Source organism: Macrobrachium nipponense, chromosome 35 (genome assembly GCF_015104395.2).
Source record: "Macrobrachium nipponense isolate FS-2020 chromosome 35, ASM1510439v2, whole genome shotgun sequence".
NCBI lineage: Eukaryota > Metazoa > Arthropoda > Malacostraca > Decapoda > Palaemonidae > Macrobrachium > Macrobrachium nipponense.
This window is the reverse complement of record NC_061096.1, coordinates 50,577,904-50,601,900: the sequence shown is the minus strand read 5'-3', so window position 1 is coordinate 50,601,900 and position 23,997 is coordinate 50,577,904. Positions and strand designations below refer to the sequence as shown.

Below are 23,997 nucleotides of genomic sequence, written 5' to 3'. Positions count from 1 at the left end.
TGTAACGTTGATATTTTTGAAGCACGATTAAGACGTATTTTTTACAATAATTGACGAAATCGTGGTTATTAATAGATATGTAACCCGTATCTGTTTTGCTATTTTTTAAAAAGAAATCTAATGATTTAGTGCTATTGAGCCTGGAAGTGTTTTATTTTTGGTGAGTGCAATATATACGTTATTAATTTTATAAATATTTGAAGATCAGGTTTCAATCCAAATTTAGTCATGTATAAGGTAATAGTGAGATAAATGCTTATTTATTCTAATGAAATATGATACATTTGATCTGCGGCTAAGTTCCTCACGTACTGTTGTAACAGCATACTTGTAAAATTCAATTTACTTTTCCGCACCTAAATACACTTATGAATTATTACAGTTCTGTAGCTAGAAAATGACAAGAAATGTCTTAGAAACCAATTTTTGTCAATATGAAAATTCAAAAAGAGTTCTGTGAACTATTAATTATTGGTTTTCATTAATAAGTGAGTTCGCCAACGGCTAAATTTGATTATGACTCACTCAACAATGTTTTTTTTAAAGATCGTACTCTAAAAATCGCATTCTTAACGTTCGGGAATATTGTTGGGAGAAAGGTATTCAATGCAGGTTTAATACTGTTTATTTATATATCTCTGAACTGTATGGTGTCCCGAGATTATTGCACAGAGTGGCCACAGTGTTGAACACATGCTACCTCTGTACAACTTTTGTCCAAGCCATAGCCTCAGCCGAACAAACGTTGCAAGGATTTTGGAAAAAAAAAAAAAAAAAATGCAACTCCTGTGTACCAAAAAGTACTGTCAAGAAAGACATGAATACTTGATAAGCCTTCGATAACAACAAGGAGTTGAATGAGTTTGAGATCAAAGTCCGAGATAGAGAGAAGGGGGTCCTGCTGAAGAAAAGGAAGCGATCAGCTGGAAGTCGCCGAAAAATGTGCAGCCTTGGATGGCGATGACTTCCAGCGTTTAGCGAAAGCTTTCAGGTTCTCATGAAAACTACCTTCCATTTTCTGTACATAAATTTATAACAGTAATTTATTCTTTGATTTCATTTCAAATAATATACGCGTAGTTTTAATGCTCCTGAAAGTATTCTGTTTGTAATCCAGTATTCTTTTATTGATTTATTAAATTAAATGTAGTGTACTTTAGTTGATACAGTTCCGAGCTATATAAGTTCATTTGAAATGGCCTCAACAAGACCCGCCCTTTGGACAAATCTTATGAACTGCAGTGGAACAACATTGGAATACTCAATCTACATGTGATGAAAAATAAAAAATAAATATTTGGAACAAGGATCAGTAACATACATGAAACCAACAGCAATTTTAAAGCTTATGCATATTCTGGATAATAATCTCGACGTATATAATTATTTTCATGATTAAAAAAAACTAATGAAAATTAACACGAGAAATGGGTAGCTTTTAGTGATAAAAAAAGAAATGAAAGATGAAACAGTCAATTGCAGGGGTGACTGGTATGGTTTTGAAAGAAATTATGTAAAGCTTTTGGTATACATCGTATACCTATTTATAAGTAGATTAAGAGAAAGTGAATATTCAGTTTCCATCCAACATCGATTTCCTCTTACGTCTGAAGGCCGGGAACCTAATCCGGTTCATAAGTCGGGGACAGCCCAGAGGATGAGCTTTGATTCACAAGACAGTGAAGAGGATGATCGCACAGCAAATACAGCATATGTTCAACCGGAGCAGTGCACAGTGACACCGTCCATTGCACTGCCCAGAAAATTTAATGTAAAAAGTGAAAATCGTAAAGTCGGTAAGAACGAGTCCACAGGTTTCTACATTATATTTTCATTGAAGTCAGTCGTATATAAAACAAGTAAAAAACGTGTCGAAGTTTCTTCGTATAATGCTGTATAACTTGCAGCCCTTGAAACTTTCAGCTACTGCCCGGTGGTGGCTTGCCTTATACCGTTGCCAGACGTACGACCATGGCTAACTTTAAATTTAAATAAAACACAAACTACTGAAGCTAGAGGGCTGCAATTTGCATGTGTGATGATTGGAGGGTGGATGATAAACAAAGCAATTTACAGCTCTCTAGCCGCAGTAGCTTTTAATATCAGAGGGCGGACAGACAGAGCCATCTCAAGAGTTTTCTTTTACAGAAAACTAAGAATCTCTGTGAAATATTCAAGAAAACAGAAACGCCACAGCCCCCATGCAAAGGTTACTCTTTGAGTCACAGGAATGATATGTAACGATTTATGAAATTTATTCTACGGAAGTTTTAAGTATTTTGAAAACTCTTTCGACAGAAGTATCATCAGAAGGAAATGAGATATCTTTTAAAATAGGGAAACTGGTTGGACATTTAAAATTGTAAGATCATTTGTGTTTGAATGAATGGACATAGGAAAGAAAGTAGTGGAGCGAGATCCAAATAAGTTTGAGAGAGAAGGGAAACAAATGGTAATTCCTCTAGTTTGCCTTTCTATTCCGTAGAAATAATGAAAAAGGATAATTGAAAGTTGAAGACAGCTGGTGCAGAGAGGAATCCTCTCAGACAATCAATTCAGATGACTTGATGAGGAACGGGAGCTACAAAAACTTTAAGAAAATCCAATAATGCGACATGAAGGTCAATATGGACGAAAGACGTCATTTTTGTGATGCTCAACTCGTGAATCAGCAACATAGACAAGAAAAGCGGAGGCGAAGATCGCTTTTAAGTTGAGGAAAGAAAGCGAAGTTTGGCAACGAGTTTCAAATTAGCTTTACCGAAAAGGAGGATCAAAACATCCTGTACTCAAAGTTTGGAATCGCCTCAGTGGCGTGGTCGGTAAGGTGTTGGCGTAAAATCCCGGTGGCTGGCCGCGTGTTCGATTCTCGGGCATTCCATTAAGGTGTGAGAGATGTGTATTTCTGGTGATAAAAGTTCATTCACGACGTAGTTCGGAAGCCACGTAAAGCCTTTGGTCCCGTTACTGAATAACCACTGGTCCCATCCAATGGCGCTGAACTTGGAACGATGGAAGAAAGTATGTATCTAGGTAACATGATTCAAAATTAGAGAGGTTTAACAAACTGATAAGTATCATGATAATCTGATTGAAAAAAATAACTGAGTGAGAAGGACAAGGATGAGCGAGTAACTTATAGATCTTTTTGAATGTGAGCAGAAGCTCGAAATAAGAGGGAAAATACGTTTTGAATGTGAGCAGAAGCTCGAAATAAGAGGGAAAATACGAATACGATTAGGACGCTTCATTGAGGTAATTTACATTAGACAGTAGAGTGGTGATGTACACACACACACACACACACACACACACACACACACATTATATATATATATATATATATATATATATATATATATATATATATATATATATATATAGTGTGTGTGTGTGTCTGTATATACATACCTATATATATATATATATATATATATATATATATATATATATATATATATATTGTAGGTAACCGACATACAGACAAGAGAGCTAATGATTACCCTCTTCTAGCTCTGCATCTTGAAGACTTGAAAGACTTACGGACAGCTAATCTCCTGCGCATATTGTCTTCATTAGCGCGAGCAAAATGGAAGAGAAAAAGAAGATGGACCTAATTGGATATTCCTTTGTGTTAGCAAAAGCTGAGCACCGCCGATTCTTTGAAGTTCTGCGGAGTGTTAAGGGAGGAAACAGAAAAACAGAGAGGGGGAGAGGGTCCGATAGATTTAGGTGGAGAGGAAAGGAGTCTTTGAAGAGCAAAACATCCAGCTAATAAGATTAAGGGAAACTGCAACGACCATTTCTTCAATTTTATATCCTTAGGATCTCACCGCGGGTTCAGCTTGATCGAGATAAATTTAAATGTTTAAGATTTTTCATTTGGCATCTCAATGTCAAATTTTCAAGGCTTGCGTCATAGGAATGCAATCAAGTATGAATTGTTTCGAAAACTCGATGTGCCGTTTAAATCTTCCGGTTGAAATTTAGATGCAAATTGTAATTCTACTCTTAGATGCAGATAATGAAGGCCATTTCTCAATACTCCATCCCGAAATGCTTGATCTGCTGCATAATGCATTGCTGTCGTTTTATGATCCAAGAATTAAACGTGGAAGGACATTATTTGGCAAATTGATATGGGTACGTTTGATGTTACTTTAGGCAGAACGATTATTATTATTATTATTATTATTATTATTATTATTATTATTATTATTATTATTATTATTATTATTATTATTATTATTATATAGCAACTTAACGAGACTGTCGAGTAACAAAAGAAGGCATTCATGACACGCCCTTGAACTGAACATAAAGCAACGCAGCTGGGGTCGAAGAAACATTGCAGAGACTTTAGTACCGCCAATACTGCGCCTTGCAAATTATACTGCAAAAGGAAATTGCTCTTGAAGGCTACAAACACCTTTTCCTGGAAAAATGGTTAACGCCAAATTGCAAATGAAATGTCTGGAAACTATTATAACTTTCTTAAGTAGCAATAGACTTGACTTGCTAAACCGGAGATAGGTGGTGGCAAAAATATTGCCATAGTGGTGTTGGATAAGTCCTAATATTTCATTTCCCAAGAATGCTGGGTCTTGATTATGATTTCGTTTTAAAACGATTAACAATTACGAACATAGAAAATAGTTGAAGTGATTTGCCTATTAAGCGTGATACTAAATTCATGGCATTATTTAAGACCAAATCACCGTAGACGAGACCCAGATATTCACTGCTCTCATTCATATCTGTTGATTTACTGTAAACTACTTTAGTGTCGGTTACTGATTTTTACGCTAATCTAATACTTAAACTTAATTTTAATTTAACGTTATGGGTCAAATTCCAGGTCAAGTTACAACAAATAAGATCAAGGTTCAGGCTGGGTCAATTACAGCACGTGTACAAAATAATAACAAGTATTTATCCGTACTATTTCAAAGCATTGGACTGGAGGCCTTCTGATGACCTATCTGCATTCTTTCCAAAGGAATAAACGTTAATTATGGCCTAACAACCAGCCAATCAATAGCTTGACAGGTGCTTGACTGAATAATTCAACCACGGCATCGATGTAAACAATGCTGTTGCGGAAGTAGCTGAAGATGCGTGATAATTTTCATTTTAGATAAGTGGTCTCACACTCGGTCGTGGAAGTATTGGAGACATAGGAGATGGAGTCGAGGAATTGGCAGCACTGGGCCATATTTCTTCGTGATTGTTCACTGTTTATAAAGCAATCCCCATTGAGACTGCGCCTGGAGAGACATAGCAAACTTGGAAGGTTTTCTTCAGTCTGAGAATTATTATAGCACATTTATCAAGACACTCATCGCCTTCATGAAGCTCTAAATTCCAGCAACAATGGACCTGTCTCCCTTTGCAAAGACGACTGCTATAGTAGATTCACATCGACCGTGCATTTGACGTCTAGGCCAGTCCCTTACGACGCTCCTGATTGGCTGTTGATAAACCAATGACAGGGCTGTCTTTCTCGAGAGTTCACATATGCAGGATGTATGTTCCACCTCTCCTGAAAGAAGTATATTTCAGGAGAGATGGAACATGCATCCTGCCCATGTGAACTCTTGAGAGAGACAGAGTTTCCAGGCCTGTGATTGGCTTATCAACAGCCTATCAGGAGCGTCGTAAGGGACTGGCCTAGATATCAAATTCACCGGCGAAGTGAATCTACTGCAGTGAAAAATCTTCACGCAGAAATGCATTTTAGGAATTGGTAGAAGGAGGTTTAGGAATTAGCAGCTTTTGGGGAAGGGTTGGAATCTGGGAATAAGCGTGTGAAGGTGCAAAAACAACTGATAGATGGCCAGATAGGTAGGTGCTATATATAGTTGACAAGGGGATGCAAAAGCAATGATAGATGGAGAGATAGATACGTGCTATATAAGTAGATAATGAGAGAACATGAATAAAAGGTGACTGATAGAAACGTAGGATAAAAATAGGACAGTGAGTGGGTCGCTTATCATGAGACGGAGGATATTTTCGTTTCTAAATATGGCAAATTGTTTCTTAGCTCATTGGCGGTGAAGAAAGATGGTCGCCTGCTGAGTTCCTTTTCAATGGCATCATTATAGCTGGAGACTGGCGCAGGACAATGAGGCAGAGGGAAAAAATAGCATATGGACGGTATACTTGTGTTTCCTTGGCATCCAAATTCACAGAAAATGAAGAAAAAACAGTTTGAATAAAAGGCAATTTAGACAAACTGAATGAAAGAATATCCCCCTGACCCACTGAATCATAATGGATATCTGAGTAAACCTTTGAAAGAGAATGATAAAAATAGGACGAGTACAGACATTGTTTCGCTCCAGGTACTAATCCACGCGTTATGTTGGGATTGAGCATGATGCCTAAGCCTAATATTCCTCTCAGAATAGTACTTTCATCCTTCGACTGCTGTAACGAAACGCCAGTCTTTTTTTTTTTTTTATTCCTTTTAATAACTAATATGCCGTGAATGAATATTCGTGGATGCGCTCTCTTGAATATTTTTCAGGTTTGAGAAATATATATATTTGGATAGTGAATCATTCGAAGTCTAGATATTAACAATTACTGAAACCATTCACTTATTAACTTCTGTAATAAGTTACATTCACAAGGTGGATTTTAGGGATCTTGGCAGAAATGATTTCAAGAGGTTTGTTAATAATTAATGACACGTCGTTCATTTAACAACCAATTTTGCTAAATAGCAAAAGGCATGGATTAAGCGAGCTTTCTCCCTTATCTGGGACGCTAACAAACATTTTTTTTTTTGTAAGGAAATAGCGCATAGAGAGTGGGCAAACTAATTTTAAAATATTTTATTTTTTTCAATGATCGACTCATGTTAGGGAATTCCGATGTCTTTACAATTTGGACAACATTACGAGTACATACGTATGTATGTATGTATATATATATATATATATATATATATATATATATATATATATACACGTGTGTGTGTGTGTTTTATATGTATAGCATATAATATACATATATACATACATACTTACATACATTCAGAACTTCAGCATGAAAGATAAGAAGTGCTGGAAATTGTAGAGATGTTGCCATAGAGTTGTGGATGACGCGTGTCTATGAGCGCTTGAAAATAATAGAAAGACTGCCAGAGGAAATAAGGATTCAACCCCAAAGAGATATCAAGACCTTAGCCAAACTGCAAGCATAGGGTACCAACCACATCAGCCAATGTCAGATGACACAACGGGAAAGTTTCTGCTTACCGGTACAATGGATCTTCCTCTGTAACAGAGAGAACGTGTCCGGAGTGCCAAGGCTAAGCCAAGCGTCACTGGAAAGGCGTCGTTCCCCCAACCGATGGTGGGTCGAGTCCTCATTGTGAAGGATTGCTTATCACTTATGAACCCCTGACGTTGAGTGAATTTGATAATCAATGGCAATTTTAGCCCAATGTTTGTGAAAAAAAAAATGCCATTGTGTATATGACAAAACAAAATATATAGATATATGTTTATATGTATGTATGCATATATATATATATATATATATATATATATATATATATATATATATATATATGAAAGACCGCTGACTCCTGCAAGGAGGTTGAACTATTTTTGACGGAGATGGTATGCATTCATATATCTTGTTTTCGCCAAACACCAGAGCTGAATTATTTCTTATTATTTGAAATAAAAAGTTTTTCTTTTGTTGGGTCTTTTTTTTTTTAGATCTGACTTAGCTCCATTCCTAAATATCTGCATTTTTTTGCATGTTTTTTGTTTAGGTTGTCGATCAAGTTTTTTATACATTCCTCGCTTGACTTTATATAGACTCGATTATACTTATTCCTAACGTGTTATATGAATGGGTCAATGGTTTTATCTCGGATATAAATGAAGACTTACCTGTTGTCTCGTATATATACTTGTTTAAACAATTTTTATTAACGTAAAAATGTAAGATGCTCTCGAAATATGGTATTTTGCATTTAAAACATCACGTGGTCGTGTAAACTTTACGAAAGTACGTATACGTATATATATATATATATATATATATATATATATATATATACATATATATATATATATATATATATATGTGTGTGTGTGTGTGTGTGTGTGTATGTATGTGTATGTATGTATGTATGTATAACTGAATCACGAAAGTTTGGAACGTGATAAATGTATAAATTAGGTATAAGACACGAAGGAAAGTGAAACACTGGGGTTGCTGCAAGATCTTTCGACTTAACGTCCTTTACGTATATACATGTGTGTGTGTATACTCGTGTATATATCTGCACAGTGATATGTATGTACGTATACTGAGGTAGGGTTAAAGACGCAGAAGCCAAAGGCATATCTGAAGAAAGTGTGAAATTCTGGGACGGGTCAATAGATAGAGCAATGAGCGTGTGTGTGGTTTTAACAGGGTCGGAGGCGGAAGCAAAAACAGTGCGGGCCGGGGATGAGAAAACAAGAGGTTTCTAGAGAGAAAAAGAGCGGCCATTTGAGGCGTAATTGTAAGACATAAGGGGAGATCGTGAACAGGGAGGCAGGAGGATGGTGAAGAAGTTGAGAGAGAGAGAGAGAGAGAGAGAGAGAGAGAGAGAGAGAGAGAGAGAGAGAGAGAGAGAAGAAAGAAAATCCGTTCTACAGGGAAGTGAATGCGAAGAGGAAGGTTAATAAAAGCTGCAAATGGCGAAATATATATACTTGTATACCCAGGGTACACTCTGGGGCTAGCGGAGTGAATATTTGGCGGATTTGTTGAATGGTTGTGGGGGATGGGGGGGGGGGGGTGGGTAGAAGAAGGAGAGAGAGGGATCCTAATATTGGAAAGGGTCACCTTGAGAGATTGCGTAGCATGATGTTCTGTCAAACCCAAGCAATATTAGCCTTCATCAGATTTGTGTGTTTATAAGTGTGTATATATATATATATAATATATATAGTATATATATATTATATATATATTGATTTATATATAATTAATCAATATATATAATATTATATATTATATATATATATATATTGTAATATATATATACATATATATATATATATACTATTAGTAGTAGATTATATATAGATATAATAATATATATAATATATGCTATTATTATTATATATATATGTATCGTAATATATATATATAATATAGTATCTATATATATAATATATATATATATATATATATATATATGTATATATAGATATATATATATATTATATAATATTATATTATATATATATATATATACACACACACACACACACACACATATATATATATATATATATATATATATATATATATATATATATATATATGTAATTGCGTGTGTGTGGGTATGTATATATATTCTACATATATTAATGAAATTGCCACGATGACCCGTTATCTTCTGGACTGTCTCGCACCCACTTGACGCTCAGACGAAGACCCCAGCACTAAATTATGCTGGTTATGGGATCGTAGTAGTATATTCCATTAGTTTACAGTTACTTATTTTTATTCATATCATGCAGTAATGTGTATCATCATAAACCTTGTAGGCTGCGTGTCATGTTTTAGTGTTAAAACGTTGGGTTATCATATTAACTTAGTAGTTGCTTGGCCTTGAATACACAGTTTGAGCACGTTAGGCTATTGGACCAAGTTCTTGAGTGAAGCATTTCATTTGCTTGTTGTAAAAGACAAGCGATGTTTTCATATTGAATACGTACTCATTAAATGGGAGAGGTTTTTATCGTCCGCTCTCAATGACAAAATGTATCTTGGTAAGTGTGACCAGGTGGTAAACATTTTTTTTTGAGACAGACTGTGTGGGAAAACCTCCGTGTAATTGCGCTTGACAAATTCTTTTGTTTTCTTTACCAAACCTTATTCATTCTCCTCGAAACATCTTGTTTTCTTATCTTCCCTCCCCCTACCTTACAATTACCTGTCAAAATCAGATACAGTTTACGGGAACTGGAATAGCTGGAATAGGTCCCTCCCGACCATCCTATCTGTGTTTTAAGTTAATTGTCACTTCAAGGCTGAAATATTTAGTCAAGTAACCACTTTTCAAAATATATGAGTCCAAGCTGCTCCCAGCCGAATAAAAAACAACATTCTCATTTTGGTCGTGCATAAGTGTTTGTTTCGGTTTGTGCGTGTGTGTATATTAACGAAATTACTTGAGGATTGGGTGAATGTAGGTTAAAACATGTACTGTGGCTCGTTCACCTATTTAGTGGCAAGGCAGAAATACGTTCTCTACGCAGTTTCAGGAGGTTGTTATGTGCCCGGGAAACAGGTTACTGTTAAATTGTGTTTGTTTCTTAAACACATTCTATTTACAATGAGGGAATTTTTTTAAAACCAAACAATGTTTAACAATTACAAAAGTTTTCCTCATCTGCTCTTGTCAGTGAAGAAAAAATGCCAATCATTTTTATTGAATACGATCCTAAAAGCGATTTTCTTTTAAATATAAAACTGAGAAAAGCACCTACCGATTTGCATTTTACTTGGCTCCTTCCTGTTTAGTATTGGCTCACCACACTGATAATGGCTCCTATCAGTCTCTTCGTACCTTGTGCCCTAGTGTAAACAACTCTCTTGTTTGATTACTCTTTCTCTTTCCTCCCAAGGGCGACTTGCGCTTTCTTGGTTCCCGTTTGAAAAATCGGATGAAGGACAAAATCGAAAGGCATTAACGATCCATTTTTTGTCACTGGCGGGATCCTCGACACTCCCCCCCTCCCCCCAACCGCCACCCCCCCCCCCCTCTCTCTCTACTTTTCACCCACCGTTGGGGAGATTTTCCTCTCAGATTAATGCTCGTAGGAAAGACCCTATGGGGCATTTCACTTTTCTCATCCTCCGAAAATTCTCTGCTTCTTTCCGCTTGTTTGCTCGCATGCTGCGAGGGAGCTTGAATAATAAAGTGAATAAAAGTGATTCCCACACAGCAGAAAACAAAACAAACGTTTAAAAACATTCCTTTGAAAGGTCTTATAAGAAAGCTGACTGGTTTTTTATTTGTCCATTTTTTTTTTTTTTTTAGTTCCTTGTCTCCGGTTCTTCTCGCACAGGTAACATCAAAGCGACGTGCGTTTGTTTGCGTAAGTGAGTCGTTCACAGACGGACAGAGACATCTGGTCGGAGAGGATCCTTGGAACTCTGTTTGTCGCATCGTATACATGTCTTGATTTCATGGGATTAACCGTGAGAAATGTCCAGCCTGTGAGTTCCAGTTCCCACTGCAACCGGTTGATGATAAATCCTTCTATTCATGGGCAGTTAACGCAAAAAGAAATTCGTTGATACGAGTCACCTAGAGAGGAAATGAATGAAGAAGTTCTTGCCAGGTGACCTCGTTATCTCAAGCCAGTGTGGGTTTTAATCCCTCCGGGAAATAAGAGGTTCTCCGTTTATTTCTATTTTCGGATTCAAGGCTTTCGGTGGGAAGCGTAGGCAAAAGTACGTAAAAACACCATAAAAACAAACAAAAGTATTATGAAATCGAGATATTAAGAAGCTAGTGTGATTTTTATGGAATACGGATCTGGTGACTGAGGCAGATAGATCCTTTAGATGAATAAGGTTTTTTCGAGGCAAACGCTCTTTGGTAGAAAAACTGTTGTCAACGTGAAGATCATGAACTGTGGAAACGGTTAATAAATACTGACAGTCGGGGATACAATAGGGTGAGAAATGAAGCAACCAAAGATGGAAATTTGACTTGCCTCTTTGAGATGCAATAAGGTGTCAATGGCATTGGGCCAATGAGGGTTTAGGTGAAAGTCAATGCAGTTAGTGAAATGTACGATGGAATTTGGTGATGCAAAAAAAAAAATCACATCAATATCCATCAATTTTCAGAGAGATGAAGATCGCATAGGGAACTTTAATTTCTCGTATGTTTATTTTGTCAGTAAAGCATGATAATTAAGCACAAACATGATGTCTCCAAGTATTCAGAATGAAACTAAAGCTATAAAAAGCACTGATTATGTGCTTTACCCCTCTTCTTCTCATGTAGCTATCTGGTAGATTGCTAAACTTTCAGATATCGGAATTTTTATAGAGAGTTTAAATTCCGTCACTTTACGAGCAGACTTAACACATCGACTTTGCCTAATTTCTGTAGATTTCAGCGTAATGGCAGTTACAGCTCATGTAATTGCACTGGCTTTCATTACTGTAAGTGGCTGAGAGCGTACATCTAGTTACAACTAGTTCAGTTGGAGTAACTGCAATTTCACTTCTACTAGCTTTACAATTTCAATTCTAATGGTTAATTTAGAATTATGTTCACAAGCAAACGAGTCAGAATCTGAGACAGAGCAGTTCCTGCAGTAACCGTGCATACTTAAGTTTAGCTACTTTAAATTTTCATTATAGCGTTCGCTTTCCAATTAGCGGCCACGAATCAGTTTCAGCACTGTGCTATCGCTAGCTTAAATGGAATTATTTGTAAAGCAAGCTTTGATTTCTAGTGAGTTTAGTAAATTCATAGACTTTCTTTGTTACGAATGATTTCGTTATATCAAAACCGAAAACTAGAATTGAATGAAAAAATTAGCATATGGTGTTACTTGTCATTGTAAGAGAGCAATAAACGTTTTGTCGCGCATAATCCTCAATCAACTTTCTCATGATGCATCGTATTCATACTGAACACAATATGTCTAATAATCGAAATAAATTCAATAATGGGAAGACATTCGGACATGTTTTCGATGTGAAGTAGAGAAAATTCAAAAAAGAAAGCGAAAATATGTCTTAATATTATTTCTACGATGTTTTAAAATGTTTCTCTTATTTATGAAATTCTCCCGTTCTCGTGATTTCTATTTTCCAGTGCATAAATAACATCATTATTGTCATGTCAGCTTACGGTGTTTGTATTGACGTTAAACGCAAAGAAACTTACAAGATGCTCTTAAACCGCCGCCTGTTTACTCCCGGAGAAAAATGGAAACGGTATAAAAAGAACGTGACCAGATGTAATAAAAACTAAGTTTTCGAAGTCGTATTTTCCTCTGAAAAAAGGAACTTCGAATGCACGGGAAAAACAAAGGCCTGGTCGGCATCTTAAGTATTCCAAAGGGCACCGAGGGCCGCGCAAAGGATCCAGAAGGGAAGTGGACAGGAAGTTAGGATCCAGACGAAGGTTCTCTCTCTCTCTCTCTCTCTCTCTCTCTCTCTCTCTCTCTCGTCTCGCTCTTCTCTCCTCTCTCATCTCTCCTCTCGTCCTCTCTCTCTCTCTCTCCAATGCTCATACACTTGGCTCTCTATCATGGGATTGAGGAGGATGTTATTATCCTGCAATATTCCAGAGGCTTGAATGTCTATTAAATGGCGTGCATCTGTTTAAAAAAAATACGTTCAAGCACACAATAAATTTGTAAATACACGCACACACATATATAATAATAATCACAAAAATATGCATGCTATTTGCAATGCGTTTCCTGTGGCTCCGACTGATATATGTATGTATGTATGTATGTATATGTATATTTTGTGTATATATATGTGCGTGGGTGTGGGTGTATGTGTGTGTGTATGCGTGTAAGCAGAACGTTCATGCTGCCTGGCTGAAAAGCACTTATAAATTCTGTGAATTGTTTAGGTAAAAGTCAAGTTCCTCTCTGACCTTTTACCACTAAAGTATGATTTTTACTTTAACCTTTATTCAGAGTCCACATCGACGTCATTAGTGGATTATTGATGACAAATATGGGGTCTGTTTGGTAAGACGCAAAAGTTATGGCCAAAGTTTAACATCCTATTTAACATGTGACCTCTTAGTATGACCTTGAACTCATTCTGAAATTCTTGTATAGCTCAACAATTATTTGCTAAATTTGAAATCATTTTTGACATTTGACCCTTAGTATGACAGTGACCTTGACCTCAGCCTCAATCAGCACATCAGTCTCATAATGGGTCATGTATACAAAATATGAAGTTTTTATCTTATAACTTCAAAAGTTATGGGCAATGTTAAATTTATTGTTGACCTTTGGCCTTCGAATTTGATACTATCCTTCACCTTACCTTCACTCAGCACAATGACTTCACTTGTGGACTATGCCCGCCAAAAGCAAAGTCTCTCAAATAGCTAAAAGTTTATTGCAGGGCTCGAATAGCTGTTGGGCCTTTGACATCAAATTGTGATTTGAAATGAGACCTTGTTCTACGCGTTGTTTCTTTAGTGGGTCACGTTTGCCATGTTTGCAGTTTCCGTCTTGTTCATGTCAAAAGCTTTGGACAAAATAGAATCACATTTGACCTTTGATCCCTTAAATATATACTATATAAATATATAATATTATATATATATATATATATATATATATATCATATATATATAATAAGAGGGGACCCCATAAAACGAAAAAAATATAGAGAAAATATTATATTTCAGAGTCTGCTGTCTCTCTATTCAGACAGAGACAGCATTCTCTGAAATATACGAGTATTTCTCTCTGTATTTTGGCGTTTTTAAACATATATGAAAATATATTAATTCCGAGGTACAGCGAATTAGATATTAAAGGACATTTGTAGCTCGATATATGCATATGAATCACGGTAATGTGATATGACTTATATATATATATATATATATATATATATATATATATATATATATATATATATATATATATATATATATATATATATTTGTGTGTGATTTATATATGTTTATATATACAGTATATGTATATGTGTGTGTATGTGTGTACGTCTTTGTGTGTGTATACATGAATTCCAACACGAAGGCAAAGAAAAAATTACGGATACACAACCGATTCATGATGAATAGGTAAATTATATCCACTGCCAAATCGATTTCACCCCCACGAAACCCACTTGCTTTGGTCTTTTAGTCTTTCTTCTTGGGGGGCTCATCCGAAATGTCCTTTCCGTCATTCCTTGTAAATTGCAGGGGAATAAATTAGGAATCTGCGCTCAGATAGGATACTTTTCCGGCTGGGGGCGAAATGAGACGACCAATTAGATTTCCTTGGCAAGCCGCTTTTCGAAAGAAAAAAAAAAAGAAATGAGACAGAGAGGCTATAAAGACTCAGGGAAGCTTGAGGAGTAGAAGTCTGTGGACGAAGGAAAACAAATGCATGCATAGAATTCCTTGTGAAATTAAATCTAATTTACAGGGACATCATTGTATAATGATGATCTGTGTTTTGATGATTTTAATGTCTTATTTCAAACCAATTTACAATTCTTACACAGACTGCTACATCGTCTACTTTATCTTCTTGTATCTTTCGGTTTTTGTAGTAAATACTAGTGAAGTCCATCCTTACTTTTATTCAAGTTTATACTGTAATTATCTCAGATTACCTTCAGCTGACAGTATTGCCGAATCAAGTTTTTTTTATTTTTTTTTCATTCTAGGATTCTCTCGACAGTGAAACTTAGGAATGTTTCTTTGGACTTTAATTGAAAAAAGTTTTTTGATCAAAGCCAAAGACAATTTTGTAGACAGAAGGGACTAGTCCCGAAACAAAGTTGACTGTGAGGGAAATTCGAAAGCAAGTTTGAATGGATGAAGACGGAACGCCAGTAAGAAAATCAATTAAAACTAAAAGACGAGAAAATATGAATAACCCGGGAATAAAGTTTACTTATGGCATTCGAAAGGTTTAACGTATAGGCTTAAAATACAAATATTGCTCGTTAATCGTGTAAACATATGATGAAATATGGCGGAGAAAAAGGTAAGTGAAAATATATAAGATAAAAATGGAGTAGGAATAGAAAGAAACTGATGAAAAACAAGATACAAGGCACGAATGTGCTTTTATTTATAGCCTGTATTTCATCAGTGTCTAATAGGGAAGCTTTTTAATTAAGGACATTTATCAATTGGTCGAGAGCCTGTATTTTATCTATGTCTAATAGGGGAACTTTTTGCTTAAGAACATTTATCAATTGGCCGAGAGCCTGTATTTTATCTGTGTCTAATAGGGGAGCTTTTTACACTAGAACATTTATCAATTAGGCGAGAGCCTGTATTTTATCTGCGTCTAATAGGGGCACTTTCTACTTAAGAACATTTATCAATTGGTCGAGAGCCTCTATTTTATCTGTGTCTAATAGGGAAGCTTTTTACTTACGAACATTTATCAATCGGTCGAGATCTCGCTAAGCTGGTTAGATCAGCATCGGGAAAAGGTGAGCCCTAAATTAAAGGCCACCCGTCAGTCGACCAGATGGTAGCCATGTGTGTGGAATTTTCGGGCTGGTTACGTTTCCGTTATACCATCTTTAATATAAATCGAAACTGTGTATGTATGTATTATATAGATATATATAGTATATATATACATATATATATAATATATATATAATATAGATAGTATATATAAATAATAATTTTTAGATATATATATTAAAAAAATATATTATATATTATAGATTTTATATATAAAATATAATAACTAATAATAATAATAATAAATTAATTATATATGTATATATATATATTTATATATATATATAAATATATATAAATATATACATATCTGATATATATATATATATATATATATATATATAAATATAGAAAGTAAGTACTATATTTCAGAGACAGCAGTCTGAGATATATTACTTACTTTCTATATTTTAGCGTTTTTGTGGGCTCCTTTTATTAGACGGAATTCTGTTGTAACAGAACATTTGTACCAGTCTTATATATATATATATATATATATATATATATATATATATATATATATATATGTGTGTGTGTGTGTGTGTGTGTGTATGTATAGTGTGTGTGTATGTGTGGTTTTTTAGTTGTGTGTTCATACCTCTGATTAGTTTAGTCCACTGGTTCCAAAACTGAGGGCCATATAGCAGAATGCAGGGGGCCATAATCTGAGGATATGTGTTTAAAACCAAAGTAGTCCATGGGGTAGGCAGCCAGTGGAAGCAACTTACAGAGTAATTGCGGTGGGCCATGGACAAGTATCCCGTAGGAAAAGTGGGTAACGAATAGAAAAAAAATTTGGGAACCACTGGTTTAGTCGGAGTGGGAGAATTGGAAGGGTGGCCACGAATACGCGTAAGACGATCGAGTTTGACAAGAAAATATACGAATAGCATATGATGTGTCGTGTTGATCACCAACCGAGGAACCGGATCACATCCTAAAATTCTGAACCAGCTGCAGACGTAATAGACTCGGCTGCATCAGTCTAGAATATACCCTCTTAAGGGTAAATACCCTCCCTCCCACTTGAATGATATATCGTAAATAGACTTAGCAGAACGAAATCAATTATTAACCAACACCCTGCGAGCCACCCATACCTGCTAACAGACATATGCAAGGTCAAACTTAAGCATAATGAAAACTGATAAGCATTTTCGCTTACTCGAGGAGTAAGCCTACAAACTACTTTGTTGTTGATGTTGGGAGAGGAGGGGTAGGAAAGGTCTAAAAAGGTCAGAAAAAGGTGTTTCTTGTCGAGTTAGAGATACAGGAATTTTAATATAGGATATTTATGAGTTATTTAAAAAAAAAAATGTAAACATGAATAATGTGCATATTAAACAGTAAAGAAAAATTATTTCTTATAAAATATATCGTACTTTCATTTTCGTTGGTGAAACAACAGCCCATCTGTCCGTAAATTTTAGTGCGCTTCAATTTATTTGACGTACTAATTTAGAGGCTCATTTCTGTTAAATTATTTTGTGTTTCCACTTATAACTGAGAATATGAACGTGTTTAATTTGTCCTTTTATTTCATCCTTGTTGTTATTATGAGTAGTACTAATTATGAGTATTAATTACGAAGACCACTTCATGTGTTAAATTTGGAATAGAATATATACAACTTATGCGTCAGTGGAACATCTTGCACGCGTCCCGAGTAAGCTGGAGGCCGGATCACGCTCTTTCTTCAATTATTTAAGAATCCTTGAAAACGTCTACCTACTATACATAATATATATGCGCTACTTTTCAAGGGAAATGAGACTGGATGAGTATCTGAACAAACTCGTCTACCTCCAGATGAATAATATAATAGCAATCACGACTCCCTCTCCTCTTGAGCTGAAATACTAAGAAAACATCGGAGAAAAGGCTTTAGGTTTCACGTCATCGAGGTAAATAGGACAATGCATTACTCAAAAGTAATCTGGAGCTGCTCGGAGTCCCTCTCCTGTTATTTGTGCACGTAAAAAAATGCTCAGAAAATGTCAGTTCGTAAATTCTGCGTACTTTTCATAATGAGATTAAGAACAACAAAACTTAGGTAATATTCTCAGCAATTTGTCTAAAGTATTTTCAACTTTCTAGTTTTTTCTGCGTGTTTGAGTGTCAGTCTGTATTAGAATAGCGAGTGAGAGAAATGCAGTCTAAATATAGCGAGGTAGAATATTGTCTCAGTAAAGCGGAAGATAAACGTGCAAATATATCAGCGGAGAAAAAAAGCCACGAGCAAAAGATACGGAACTATACTCTGTTTTTTTCCATCTGTCCACCCGCCTGTGGTGTTTGCGTATGGTAACACTGCGTCCCGGGCTTTAGATAGTTACGCTGTGTAAGTTTTAGGTAAATAAAATGATATCTGGGTGTACATTTGCGACTGAAAAATGTTTTAATAATTTACTGTATGCGAATTACACCGTTAATATTCGAAATAGGATATTTTTATTATTGTTGAATGTAAGCTGAATGTAACTATCTAAAGCCCGGGACGCAGTGTTACCATACGCAAACACCACAGGCGGGTGGACAGATGGAAAAAAACCGAGTATAGGCCTAGAGTTGCTACGCTTCTTTTTTAAGGCTCATCTTCTGAACAGATTATGAGAATTTTCCTTTTAACAAGAAAATGACGGTAAATCAACAGTCATTTTATTACAATCTTTTTGCATGAATTCTGACCCCATTCAAGACGGTCAGTAGCTTTCTGTCTTTGTAATGCATATCAAACTGCTTTGTCAGAATACAAACATACTCATATGTCTATTGAGACTCATGGTGGTCAAGTTAGTGTGTAAATAACAAATTGTAGACTGAAGACAATAAGTATAGCTGATTCACTTAAGGTAGATTCTTGGGTGAGCCCTATTCACACGAGACGTTTGTATGGCGGCCTCTGATTGGCTGGTATACCGAGAGCTAGGCGGCTCTGTCTCATATTTTCGTGAGCAGCTTAGAAAACTAGAAACTCACGTTTTGCACAAGATAGCAAAGTTTCGATCGTACCAAACGATTCGGTATTAATTGTACAATTAAATCATGATTACCTGAAATCAATAAGATAAACACAAAGGAATTACGATTAAAAAAGAAGAAAGGAGCATTTGATTCTTTATACTTTTTTTACTTGTCATCGGATTTTGCATCATTCATGCGACCAAGATGATATAACACTTGTTTTCATAAAGTAAATTCACCCTGAATATGATGGTGCTTTCGGATTTTAGATGTTTCTGATATGAGAAGAGAAAATTAAGAATGTCTTATTATGTTGCGGATCATCCGACTTCTGAGAAGACTTTTAGTACAACTACTTACACTCGCTTACCTGGCACAGGGGACACGACCTGGGACTCTGCATTGATGACGCTTTTGCTTTCGTCACTCACCACTCTTTCTCTCTTTCTCGCTTTTTCAGACTCGTGTGTCGAACGAGTTCTGTTTCATTATCAAAATTGAATAGACAATTAAAACTTCTTGAGAAAAATATGATAAAATTACGATTATTTTTCAACTATGGTTAAATTTAATATAAAAATTCTTTATATGGGAAAAATAATCAAATAAGCCTGGCTAGTGATCGCGTTATCAATAAAATAATATAAACTTGGGAATTCGAAATCCGAATTACATTTTTGCGGTGCTAAGCTCTGTAAGAGCTCGGGCACTAACATTGTTACAATACATAATATAATCTAGTTTTCAACAATTACTGAAATACTATATTATATATATATAGTTTACCTCACTATCGTTTGCAAAACGTGAAATAAATGACGAAATAAAATTAAATACATATTGCTACGACACTGAGGTACCGCCTACCTCCCGACACCAGCCAATCAGAGGCAGCCAAACAAACTAAGACTACTGTTAGGTAATTATAATTATCTTTGTTAACGTTGCTTTTTATTGTCCTTAAGCTTCCTGTTATGATCAAGTTATGATATCTACAGTAGGATTATTATGAGGAAAATCACTGTAATTATTTCTCTGTTTTGTAACGAAAGTGCAAAGTCGAAAACATTTATACTTTTAAAACCACATGATTGTAGATTGTAGTGCCCATTGATTTATACCTTTAAAACCACATGATTGTAGATTGTAGTGCCCATTGATTTATACCTTTAAAACCACATGATTGTAGATTGTAGTGCCCATTGATTTATACCTTTAAAACCACATGATTGTTGATTGTAGTGCCCATTGAACGAAGAGAGAAATAGGCGCCCCAATATGATAACAGCAGGAGATGACTTTCACCTTGAGATGTAGAGTCATAGCAAAAACAAACCAATGACCCAACTAACCGATTCTGTTTAACAAGTCTGTATTTTCCTGTCCACAGATCCATTCTGCATACCAGCAAGTCGGCTTCAAACGGGTGAAGAGAGGATTTAAGCTTCTCAAAGTCGAGAATCTTGTGCCACTTCAGACCATTCAAAGTCACCAAGATCCAACGGATCCTTTCTTTCCTTACCAATGGTACCTGGTAAGTATGCGGAGGATACTGTGTTCATTTTTCCCCTACGCATACATATATATTATATATATATATATATATATATATATATATATATATATATATATGTGTGTGTGTGTGTATATATTATATAACACGTTACGGACACTTATAATATATATATATATATACATATATATAATATATATAATTATATATAATGTATATATATATATATTAAATATATTATATATATATATGTGGTGTGTGTATGATATATCATATATAAGTCATAGATATAGTATAATGCCGCATCATTCATACCAAGCTAGATTTATAATATAAACAACACACACACACGACAACAAACATAATATAATCTTAAAATATATAACTAAATACTTATATATATCTACACTACTATTCCTAATATTTAGTATAGTGGGTTGTTGGTGTGTGTGGTGTGTGTGCGTGTCTGCGTGTAATATATGTGTAATAACTTCTGAATATACTATAATTATTATAATATTATATTATTATACTAGATAATTACTCTATGGGTGTGTATGTGTATATATATATATATATATATATATATATATATATATATCACACACACACATATATATATATATATATATATATATATATATATATACACACACACATCCATCCATCCTTGAGCGCGTTAGGTGAGGCACCTTTGAATCATGTATATGAATCAGTGAGCGAGACATTACTTTTTTTTTTTTTTTACATTTACCAAAAAAACATTTTGTCTTCTCTAGAGGTGAATTAAATATGCCTGTTTAAAATCTTATTCTGTTAAATTAGTCATCGGGGCTGACGTAACGAATAGTTGATTCAGTGCATCCTGAATTTTGTAATCCAGTGAAAATTACTGGAAAATGTTGTTGCTTGCTTTGAAGGACGGCGTAGCTTTGCGGTAAATAACTAAAAATGGCGAGAAACGTTTTCAAGTGTTAGCGGGAAAAGACGTCAGTGCTACAATAGATTCCTGGACCTATTTCGGTCTTATATTGATTATTCTGTTTGCGCACCCTGTTCTGTTGTCTTCTGAACAAATAAATTGTTTAACACCTCATCATTCTTACAATTGCACACTAATTGTTTACACATTCGCGTACATTCAATATGTATATTAGCGAATTTGAACCTACATACATACATAAAACTGTCCCCTTGCAATTATACGGTCCTGTAAAGACGAATAACAAACTGAGGTTGAGGAAAATGGTCTCTGATTTTTGCACATGTTTTGCTGACCATCCTGTGATTTCATAGTGTAACGATGAAGCTCAGACAAGGGAAATGTATACTCTGTTTTTTTTCATCTGTCCACCCGCCTGTGGTGTTTGCGTATGGTAACACTGCGTCCCGGACTTTAGATAGTTACATTCAGCTTACATTCAACAATTATAATAATATCCTATTTCGAATATTAACGGTGTACTTCGCGTACAATAAATTATTAGAACACTTTTCAGTTGCAAAGGTACACCTAGATATCATTTATTTACCGAAAACTTACACAGAGCGTAACTATCGACAGCCCGGGACGCAGTGTTACCATACAAAAACACCACAGGCGGGTGGACAGATGGAAAAAAAACAGAGTATAGTCTCTCATATAAACTAACTGTTTTTCACTGAAATGCAGAATTAGTTTAATGACATATTTACCTGAATAGTGAGCCTGGCTTGCCCTGGACTGTGACTAAGAAGAGATTTTATTTCAGAGATATTCATTACTGTGCTATTAAGCTCTGTATCTCGACATGACCATTGTTCATTTGAATATTCGTGAAATCTGAACAGTCGTGATTTTATGCAGGACTTGGAACCTGAGTCAAAATAAGGATTGTAAGAGTTTAAGATTAAATATTCACAAGTTACAAAGCCACTTGGGCGCCAGTGACAGCTGCTCTTACTAAACTTGTACATTAAAAGACCCAACTCTAACGTGAATGCAGAGTAAAGATTGTTATGTGTTCGAATTAAATCTTATTCTTAGTGAGAGATGATTCCTGCGACGTCCGTTTTCTCTATTATAGACTCAGCTCTCTTTTCGTTGTGTGCAGTAACCTTCATAAAGCAAGTCTGATCAACTTGGGAAATGTATGCTTTATAAACGGCGAAGAAGGATTGCCCATTTAGCTTGAATCTAATCAATGAAAAGCTGAGACAGTCTGTTGTTAATACCTTGGAAATTTGCTTTCATTTCATGAAAAAGATAAAAAATAATATATATGTCTATATATGTTATTATTATTATTATATATTGATATATACTATATATATAATATATATATATATATATATATATATATATATACATACAGATATATATATTATATATATAATAATATATATATATATATATATATATATATATATATATAAATATATATATTAACAGTTAGCTTAAATCTAATAAATAAAAAGCTTGTGACAATATGTTGTTAATACCTTGGAAATTTGCTTTTATTTCACGAAAAGGATGAAAAAATATATATATATATATATATATATATATATATATATATATATATATATATATATATAATATTTTGTCTTGCATGATTTTGCCTATTAACCACTGATTCCTTTGCAGAAGAACACAGGGCAGAATGGTGGGAAGCCAAAATTAGATCTGAACGTGGAAGCCGCTTGGGCTCAAGGGTTTACCGGTCGCAATGTCACCACTGCAATCATGGACGACGGTAAGTTCCCTAAGTCTTTCCGAAATTTGGTTCGATTTTTTATTACTCTGGCACGGTTTACTTTATTGAATAAATGATCTAGTTCCTGGGGGACGGGGACCTCGACTGTGGATTTGCAGGCGACGCAAGGAAGGGTTAGAGTCCATGTGGACACCCATAAGGGTTTACAAGATATTCAGGTTTAAACTGACGAATAACGATAAATTGCGGTTTGATATCTTAGTGTATTGAACGGTCGCCTATAGTAATAGATTCACATCACCGCTGCATTTGATGTCTACGCCAGTCCCTCACGACGCTCCTGATTGGCTGTTGATAAGCCAATGACAGGGCTGATAACTCTGTCTCTCTCTCGAGAGAGTTCATATAGGCAGGATGTATGTTCCACTTCTCCTGAGGGATGCTTTTGAAAGACGTATCCCTCAGGAGAAGTGGAACATACATCCTGCCTGTGTGAACTCTTGAGAGAGACTGAGAGAAGAGTTTCTAGCTCCGTGATGGCTTATCAACAGTCAATCAGGAGCATCGTA

The 23,997-nt window shown here is 35.2% G+C and overlaps 1 protein-coding gene across 2 annotated transcripts in view; it reads left to right on the top strand.

Annotated features, from left to right (window-relative positions):
- Nucleotides 1-23,997, top strand: part of LOC135208751 (neuroendocrine convertase 2-like) — a 307,897-nt gene that overhangs the window by 259,752 nt on the left and 24,148 nt on the right. For both annotated transcript variants that reach the window (XM_064241248.1, XM_064241250.1), the window contains exons 3-4: nucleotides 20,610-20,753; nucleotides 23,359-23,467. In XM_064241248.1, coding sequence (XP_064097318.1) covers nucleotides 20,610-20,753; nucleotides 23,359-23,467 — 253 coding nt within the window. The remainder of the gene's footprint in view (nucleotides 1-20,609; nucleotides 20,754-23,358; nucleotides 23,468-23,997) is intronic.